Below are 9,925 nucleotides of genomic sequence, written 5' to 3'. Positions count from 1 at the left end.
GCTTCTTTAAGACTTTCTGGATAGGCAAGTCGGTCATCACCAGCACCGTAACGCTGTGAAAATAGTGGCGCAACCTCCTAGCCGAGAATACGACTGCCAGTGCAGCTTTCTCCAAGGCTTGATACCTTACTTCTGGGCCTTGCAACACCTTGCTAACAAAGTAGATAGGTTTCTGAGCCTGATCTTGGTCTTGGGCGAGCACCGCACTCACCGCCCTCTCAGTTACAGCAAAATACAACCTGAGAGGGGTTCCTACCAAAGGTTTGCACAAAACCGGCGGGCTCGCCAGGTACTCTTTAAGCTTCACGAAAGCTTCTTTGCATTCCTTCGACCAGACAAACTTATTGTTTCGCCTTAAACATTGGAAATACGGGTGACCTTTCTCTCCACTAGCTGACATGAAACGAGATAGGGCGGCCATCCGACCTGTAAGCTGCTGCACCTCCTTTACGGTAGCCGGGCTTCTCATCGCCAAGATGGCAGCACACTTATCAGGATTTGCTTCAATTCCTCTTTCGGTCAAGAGTAAACCCAAGAACTTCCCTGCCTCTACGCCAAAAATGCACTTCTCGGGGTTTAGCTTTAACCTGTACTTGGCGATAGTGGTAAACAACTCCACCAGATCTGAGATGTGCTTGCTTTTCTCTAGCGAAGTCACGACCATATCATCTACGTACGCTTGCACATTCCTTCCCAGCATCGGTGCAAGTACCTTATCCATCAACCTTTGGTACGTGGCCCCCGCGTTCTTCAGCCCGAAGGGCATCACCTTGTAGCAGTAGCACGATCTCTTAGTCATGAAGGCGGTCTTCTCTTCATCCGTGGGATGCATTTTAATCTGGTTGTACCCTGAGAAGGCGTCCAGAAAGCTCAGCAACTTGCACCCTACTGCGCTGTCGACCAGGACATCTATGCTTGGCAAAGGGTATGAATCCTTTGGGCAAGCCTTGTTTAGGTCCGTGAAGTCGACACACATGCGCCACTTCCCGTTGCTCTTCTTTACCAGCACGACATTAGCTAACCACTCAGGGTACTGGACCTCCCTGATATGGCCTGCGGCGAGGAGCTTTTGCGTTTCATCCCTAATCGCCTGTCTCCTCTCCTCATTGAACTTTCTTCTCCTCTGTCGCACTGGTCTGACCTGTGTGTCCATTGCCAGGTGGTGACACAAGAAATCGGGGTCGATTCCCGGCATGTCTGAAGCAGACCATGCAAAAGCGTCCAGATGCCGTTCTATCACCTTGGCGATCTGGTCTTGTAGCTCACCTTCCAAAGATCTTCCCAACTTGAAGACCTTGCCCCCGATCTCCCTCTCGAGCCACTCCTCGACGGGTTTGGGCCTGGTTTCACTGGCGATCACCGCCCTGGCGATTCCCAATTCCCTAGCCTCCTCTGGGCGGTTTCTCGCTTCTTCTAACCGACCGACGTCCTTTCCCTCAACCTCAGCGTCTACCATGATAACATCGCCTCCGGCGGTCACCTCCATCGCCGCATCAACAACTCGCCCTTCTGTTGGCCTGGGCTCCACACCGGGAGGCGGCGTCGTGGTGATGTAGCTCACCGACCTCTTATTCTTGAGGCTATTTTCGTAGCACTTCTTTGCCTCCTTTTGGTAAGATCTTATGGTGATCACCACCCCCTCCATTGATGGCAACTTAACCTTCATGTGCCTGGTCGAGGGCACAACTCCTATTCTGTTGAGGGTCGGCCTTCCCAACAGAATGTTATACGCCGAGGGGGCATTTACAACGAGGTACTTGATCTTCTCCGTCCTCGAGGCCGTCTCGTCTGTGAACGTGGTTCTCAACTCAATGTACCCCCTGACCTCCACCTAGTCGCCAACGAACCCATACAAGCATCCTCCGTAGGGCCTTAACTGGTCAAGGGGTCATTGTAGCTTGGTGAAAGTCTGCCAGAACATGACATCTGCCGAGCTTCCTTGATCCACCAGCACCCGGTGGACCTTCCTTCCCGCCGTGACTAGCGAGACAACTATGGGATCGTTGTCATGAGGCACAACGTCCCTGAGATCCTCCTTTGTGAACGTAATGTCCACATCTGGCGAGTGGTCTTCGAACACATCTACTGCCATCACAGACCTTGCATATTTCTTCCTCTGCGATGCAGTACATCCATCACCCGAGAAACCTCCAGCGATGGTGTGGATCTCGCCGTGAGTGGGCATCTCATGCTGCTGGCCCTCACTGCTCATCAGCTGAGAGCTCGACGCTTGCCCCGTCCTCTTGTCCAGCAGGTAGTCATTCAAGAAGCCGCTCTTGACCAAATCGTTGAGTTGGTATCCTAGGGCCAAGCACGAATCAAGGGAGTGACCAAAACTTTGGTGGAATTCACACCATGCGTTCGATTTTGGTCCTAGCACCTTATCTGAAACTTTCTCAGGCGCCTTAAGCCTGTCAGCTATGTTGGGAATGGCGATCAGGTCCGCCAACCCCATGACGAACTTGTACCTGGGTGGGCGATTGAACTCCCTAGGGCGCCCTGGGCCCCTTCCCTTGTTTTTCTTTGGGTCGTAAGGATGGCGAGTCGTCTGATCCTTCTTAGCCGCCGCTGTCTACAACACCCTCTGCGGCTGAATTCTAGTTTGGGCCCATGGCCTAGCAGGAGCCACACTCCCTCTCTTTTCTGCGACCTCACTCTCGTCGGCGATGTGGGCCACAACAAGTCGCCGAACTTCAGCAAACGTGGCGGGGTGGCCCCTAATTAGCGCCTCGCAGAAAGGTCCAGGCAGTACGCCCTTTTTGAAGGCGTATACCAACATGTCCTCGTCTTTGGCAGGCGAGCGGACCATCTGTGCTCCAAAACGATTCAGATAGTCCCTGAGGGACTCTCTCTGATACTGTCTCACGTCGAACAAGTCGTAAGACACCCTAGGTGGCGCCTTGTTCACGATGTACTGGTCGACGAAAAGCTTTGAGAACTGCTGGAAATTGGTTATGTGACCCGTGGGCAGGCTAACGAACCATTCCAGTGCTGTTCCCTGGAGTGTGCTCATAAACATCTTGCAATAAACTGCATCTGAGCCTCCTGACAGCATCATCTGCGTGTGGAACGCAGTGAGATGTGCTTCAGGATCCTCCACGCCGGTGAAAGAAGCTTTTACGGCCACTACGCTCGCAGGGATCGCCGTGTCCATGATCGCCTGAGAAAACGGCATCGAAAAAACGCGCGGTGGCGATGACGGCGCAACCTCTTCAACGGTTGTGCGTCCTCTCTGCTCGTGAAGAGCTTGACGCAATTCCTCAGTGACCTTGCTGAGCTCCTCATTTCTGGCCTGAGAGGCGACCAGGTCTTCGTGCATCTTCGCTTGCTCTACGCGCGATGCCTCCACATTTGCTTGCAACGCACACATGATCTCCATCATTTGCGCCATGGTCATGGCGCCTTCTCCAGCAGTTGGCACAACAGGACTTGAATGCGTACTTCTCATCTTTCTCATGAAATATCAACAGATCAAGCTTCAGCGACCAAAACCTTCACCAGCGGAACGATCGATTCAGCAATCAATCGGTCAAAAACCTCTTAAACTCCAAAGAACTTCTAAGAACGCAACCGCAACCGCACGGGATTGATTCGGATGCCAAAACCTCCACAGAAACTCGCAATCTCACCACGAACCTACCGCTTCTCCATTAAAACTCCCGATTCACCGATCAGAAACTCGAACGAACGATAAAAACTTTGATTTACCGATTGAAACTCGCACAAACGGTAAGAAACTTCAATTCACCAATCGAAAACTCAAACAAACGGTGGAAAACTTCAAACTACCGATTGAAAACTCAAACAAACGGTGAAAAACACCGAAAATGGTTGCACGAGCACACAACCACACAAGAACCGCAGAAACTTCAAGAAACTCACGCTGTGGATGGGAAACACGTTTTACACGACCCCACGGTTGGCGCCTGATGATCCTGCGGTTGACCTGAGTGCAAGAGTCTTGCCACGTCAAAGGTTTCTCCTTCTCGATCAGCTTCGCACCACGTTAGCCTCTGTCCTTCACGCCTCAATCCTCGCAAGAACCTGAAGAAAACAGAGTGGCGCCGCTGCGGCTGATCGCGCTCCGACGCTCAAGTCAGCGACGGAATCACCAAAAACTAAGAGAGAATATCTCAACTCAAGGAACCGTGCGCAGTGAATCTCAGTGTACTTAGCAAGTATTCTCAAAGCATACTGAAGTGTTCTAAAACGTACCTCAAAAGGCTGTTAAGAGTTCCTTATATACCTGAGCACTTTCTCTCTCCTGACGGTTATACCTCTGGACACGTGGCTCGCATCCAGCTGTACACGTGTCGCCATCTGGAGCCCCCTTCTACTTGAGCGTCACTTCTACTTTTTGAGCTATTCGACGAAGTTACCCATACAAGGAGTAACTTGGTGCACAGCTTTCCTTGGAGCGCGATCCTTTAAGTGGCGAGTACGGGGTGTCACCATGCACACCTTCTCTGTGGTCTCGCCTGCCGCTATCATGATCTGCTTCACTTGCACATCATGCATGTTCTGGGAAACCGCTTCCTTGCCTCGACCTCTGGCTAGGGAATGATCATCTGATAACCTCGTCCTCCGTACTTGTACCTCTTGAAAGCCTTAAGCAAGCCTTCCTGATCTTTCGGCGATGTGCCCCTTTCGGCGGTCTCTAACCACCTGATCTCCTAGTACTCATGTATGGCGACTATGGCGCAACTCTGGCAACCGCCGGTTACACACACTAGAGATCGGAGAACGCCAACTCAACGATTGGCGATTACACAGACTTCCCGATGTACTTCCCTTCTGTCAGCCAGGTGTCCCGTTCAACACGCCTATATCATCGCTTGCTGCCATGTCATCACTTCCGATTACCTGATCGGTACAATGTTCATCTCAGCTGTTTTAGGGACAAGAAACCATACCTTATTCCTTGCAAACTGATTAAGCTCTTCATGCATAGCTTCAACCCATTTTTCATCCTTGAGGGCTTCATCAATTGACTTTGGTTCAATTTGAGAGACAAAAGCAGTGTGCCTGCAGAAGTTTAAGATGAAGCTACGTGTTGAAACACCTTCCTTTATCTACCCAATGATGTTTTCCACTGACAGAACTCTAGGAATCCTCCATTCTTTGGGCAACTCACTCTGCTGCAGAATTTCAATCGGCTGTTTCAAGGAATCAAGCGGTTGTTTTTCTGAACATATGTCCAACTTGTCCAAACTGATGTTCTACTCATCCTCTTCAGCACTGTTCTTCAGGATTTGAATGCTTTTGCGATCCACCTCATCAAAGACAACATGAACAGACTGTTCTACAGTCATTAGCCTCTTGTTGTAGATTCTGTATGCATGACTTGTTAGAGAGTAGCCTATGAAGATACCATGATCAACTTTTTCATCAAAATTCCCTAGGTTTTCCTTTCCATTGTTGAGAACAAAACAACTGCAACCGAAAACTCTGAGATGATTGATGTTTGGCTTCCTTCCATTAAAGAGTTCATAAGGAGTCTTCTTCAGAATTGGCCTAATTAGCACTCTATTCATCACATAACAAGAAGTGCTAACTGCATCAGCCCAAAAATACTTAGGAAGAGAAGATTTACTTAGCATTGTTCTAGCTAGCTCTTCAAGGGACCTGTTCTTCCTCTCCACCACACCATTCTATTGTCGAGTTCTTGGAGCAGAGAAATTATGCAGAATTCCCATCTTTTCACAGAACTTGTTGAACTTTTCATTTTGGAATTCACCTCCATGACCACTTCTTATTGAGCCTATGTTGTTGTTCTTTGTATTTTGCAATCTTCTTGCAAGCTTCTTGAATGCAGAAAAGGCATCATTTTTTGATTCCAAGAAGAGAGTCCAAGTGAACCTAGAAAAATCATCCACAATAACAAGATCATAGTAGTTTCCACCAAGGCTCATGGTTCTTGAAGGTCCAAAAAGATCCATGTGAAGTAGCTCAAGAGGTTTTAAAGAAAAAACAACATTTTTTATTTTAAAAGAGTTTTTCACTTGTTTCCCCTTTTGGCAAGCTTCACAAATATGGTCCTTCTCAAACTTGAGCTTTGGCAGCCCAATCACAAGATCTCTTGAAATTAACTTGTTCAAGTGATTCATGTGAATGTGAGCAATTCTTCTATGCCAAAGCCAAGACTCATCATGCTTGGATATAAGACAACCAATTGAACAAGGTGAAGAGATATCTAGAAGATAAACATTAGTGATTCTCTTACCAATTAACATTACCTCTTTTGTGTTGGGAAGATAGATTTCGCAGGAGTTTGTTTTGAAGATAACCTGATATCCTTTGTCACACAATTGACTAATGCTCAGCAGATTGTGCTTTAATCCTTCCACAAAGAGAACATCATGAATGACCAAGATATCTTTGTCTCCTATGGATCCTCTCCCAAGAATCGTCCCTTTGTTGTTGTCTCCATAGGTAACGTGCCCTTCTTGCTTAAAGGAGATGCTCAAAAACTTTGATTTGTCCCCAGTCATGTGCTTGGAGCACCCACTGTCCAGGTACCATTGTTGCATGCTCTCCTCCAAGTTTTCCTACAAAGAAGATTTTCAAGTACAAAGATTTGGTCCCCTTATGAATGTGGATCCATTTGGTTTACATTCATCACTTGAACCTTTACTACACTTGGGAATCCATTTCATAAAGTCCCTAAGAACAACATATTTTCTGATTTTACAGAATCTGACAGAATGGCCTCTTTTCATGCAGTATAAGCTTGTAACAACCAATTGTTTCTATGGTCCAATCTCTTGTTTTTCTGGCAGTTTCGAAAATGGCTTTGAAAATCTATCTTGCTTGTTCTGTGGGTTAAAACCCAATCCAGCTTTTCCAAAAACATAGTTTTGAGATGCCAAGACATTCTCAAAGTTGGATTGACCTTTAGAAAGCTTATCCACAGTTTTAACAAGATAATGGACTTTCTTTTCAAAATTTTCGCAATTGTATCTCACTTGCAAGATGAGTTTTTGTAAACTATTTCAAGGTTTTCAAAATCTGTTTTTGAATTTTCCAATTCCTCTTCCAGTGTTTTGACTCTGTTTTCAAGCCAGCTATTCATTCCCTTTAACCGGTTGTTCAAGAGGGCCAATCGGTTAGCATCTTCATGTGTTTCTTGAAAGGCTGAAGCAATTGACTGTAATTTTCAGAATTTGAGGAGTTGGAAGAACTTACACTACTTGAGTCATCTTCCTTTTTGGCCATGAAGCAGAGGTTGAGGCTTTTTCTGTTTTGCCTCCTTTTCCTTTGTGCTTGACTTCTTGACCTTACTTCCTTTGATTCATTGATGTTCCCATGAGTAGATTTGAGTGTGTCCCACATCTCTTTAACAATTTTGCAATTTGATATCCTGAAAAACTCATTAGTATCTAGTGCAGAAGCTATTATGTTTTGAGCAATATAATCAAGCTTGGCCATTTTACATTCTTCATTGGTCCATTGGGACCAAGGTTTTGCAATAAAAGAACCATTTTTTTAAGCTTTGGAATGAAAGGACCATTCTCGATTGAATCCCAAATTCCTTGATCAATAGATTCCACAAAGATTTTCATTCTAGCCTCCCAATACTTGTAATTCAATCCATAGAATAAAGGTGGTTTGTAGATTGAAGCACCTTCCTCAAAAGATAGTTTTCAAGCCATAGAAAAAGATTTTCGGATCAAACTTGATTATCTTTCATGTACCAAGCTCTGATACCAATTGTTAGAATGTATGACTTTAAACTAGAGGGGAGGGGGGGGGGGGGTGAATGGTTTAAAGAGGGTTTTCTCAAACTTTTAAGTCTAGAATGAAATTACTTTGAGAAAAACTTGATTAAGAAATCAGTTTGCCAAAACACAAAGCAAATAAGTATAGCACCAGAAAAACAATTGGTTGTTTATACCAGTTCACAAATACAAATTGAAATTAAAGAGTTCAAAGGATAGAGAGATTGAACACATAGGTTTATACTGGTTCACTCTTAACCAAGAGCTACATCCAGTCTTCCCAGAAACCACTGGGGAATCCACTAAGCAATCAACCCTAGATTACTTACAACACCACCAAAGAAGTGACCTTGATCCCCTCAAGACTCACACTTCCTTTGGCTCAGCACAACACCACTAAGAATGCTGATCTTGACAACCTCAAGAACACACAACACTTCTCAGCTTCACACACAGAGTTTCTTCAAAGGTACAAAGGATTACACTTGTTACAGAAAAGATCTGATATCAATACAAGATGAAAATCCTATATCACACTCTCTTTGATCCAAGCAATCTCAAAGCAATCTCCAACTCTTCAAAAGCATAATCAGTGAAAAACTCAAATCTGTTTTACTTTGATTAAATCTAAGTTGTTGTTTGTTACAAAATTTGAACAAACTGTTTATTGCATTCAAAGCCTGGTCAAAGCATTTAAAATTGGAGCGTAATCAGTTATAAAATCATTTAATGCTCAGTCAAAGCACACAACAATTTTCTGTTATGGTCCCAAAACAAACAATCAGTTGAAGACTTGAATCAATCGGTTGTTTTGGTTTGACAGCAAGTCAACCATCAAAAACAGTTTTCAACCTTTCTAAAAACACCTAAGTATAAAACAATCAGTTGTTTCGAAAAAACAACAGGTTGTTTTTCACTGAGTTTGAAAAACACTCTTCTTTTAAAAGGTTTGAGAATGCTTAAGCTTTGGATTCAATCAAGAGTGGATTTAACACATAAAATCTACCCCAGATCCTATCTAAAGACAGCTCAGCAACATCAAGCACATCCAACCTTCCATCAATCTTCAAAGGGTTTGGATTTGAACACACTTGATTCAACAATAAGACAAAGTCAGTTTACTATCAAAATTAATAGTTGAATAAGATAAAGGTAAACATGACTTAGAATTTGTAAGCAGTGGGAGTTCAGAAAAGGAGGTCCTATAGACATACAAAGTTGGAAAAGATTGTTTGGGAATGATGATATTTTTTGGAAAAAGTCATCTTAAAAGGTGAAAGCCATTAGGAGGTATGTAAAAATCATCCCTAACATTTTTTAACCAAGTTAGTGTTGAAATAGGAACCTTGGGTAATGAAAAAAGATAAAAAGAAGAAGAATACCTTTGAGGATCAAGTTGAGGCATAGCAAGAGTCAACATGATTGATTTAGTGGATAAAGTATTATGACTCGGTTTAGTACTTACTTCTTTTGCTTTCTCATTTTCTCTTTTAGTTTTCATTTTTATTTGGTCCTCATGAACCTCTTGGGGAGAGAGGGGTTTTAAGGAAACCTTGCGCCCTTGGAAGGAAAAAGAAATTGTATTGGATAGGCCATCATGTAAAACATGTGTATCATATTGCCAAGGCCTTCCTAAAAGAACATGAGTTGCTTACATGGGCACAACATCACATAAAACCTCATCTTTATACTTTCCTATTGCAAAGTTAATGAGGACTTGTTTGTTTCACCTTCGGTACTAAGCCATTGTAATTTATAGGGCTTGGTATGAGAGATACTGTGATGGGTTGATACAAGGCCTCTTCCATCATAGTGGGTAAGGCTAACTTCTCCACAACTCTTGTACTAGCCACATTAGTGCAACTACCCCCATCAATAATCAAGGAACATAACTTGTTGGTGATAAGACAACGGGTGTGGAAAATATTTTCTCTTGGGTATCATCCAAAGGTTTTGGAATTGTTTCCAACATTCGCCTTATCATCAATAAGTCACCTTCACAAGGACTTTCGCTCTCAGTCTCACTTGGGGATCTAGAAGGTGAGGAATGTCTAGAGGTTTCAGAATCATGCTCACTAACCACTACCCCATCATGAATAAACATATTTATCTTTGAAGGGCAATTAGCAGCTATATGACCATATCCTAAGCATTTAAAACATTTCTTACTAGACGATTTTGTTGGTGATTTAGAAGTTCAAGGTTTA

General features: G+C 44.2%; 1 protein-coding gene across 1 annotated transcript; it reads right to left on the bottom strand.

Annotated features, from left to right (window-relative positions):
• Positions 1 to 1,888: 1,888 nt before the first annotated feature.
• Positions 1,889 to 2,455, bottom strand: LOC137817183 (uncharacterized). The gene has a single exon (XM_068620429.1). The coding sequence runs from the start codon at positions 2,453 to 2,455 to the stop codon at positions 1,889 to 1,891; it is 567 nt and encodes a 188-aa protein (XP_068476530.1).
• Positions 2,456 to 9,925: the final 7,470 nt, after the last annotated feature.

Source organism: Phaseolus vulgaris, unplaced genomic scaffold (genome assembly GCF_000499845.2).
Source record: "Phaseolus vulgaris cultivar G19833 unplaced genomic scaffold, P. vulgaris v2.0 scaffold_19, whole genome shotgun sequence".
Taxonomy (NCBI): domain Eukaryota; kingdom Viridiplantae; phylum Streptophyta; class Magnoliopsida; order Fabales; family Fabaceae; genus Phaseolus; species Phaseolus vulgaris.
The sequence above is the reverse complement of the archived record's forward strand: the minus strand, read 5'-3'. Positions and strand labels throughout refer to the sequence as shown.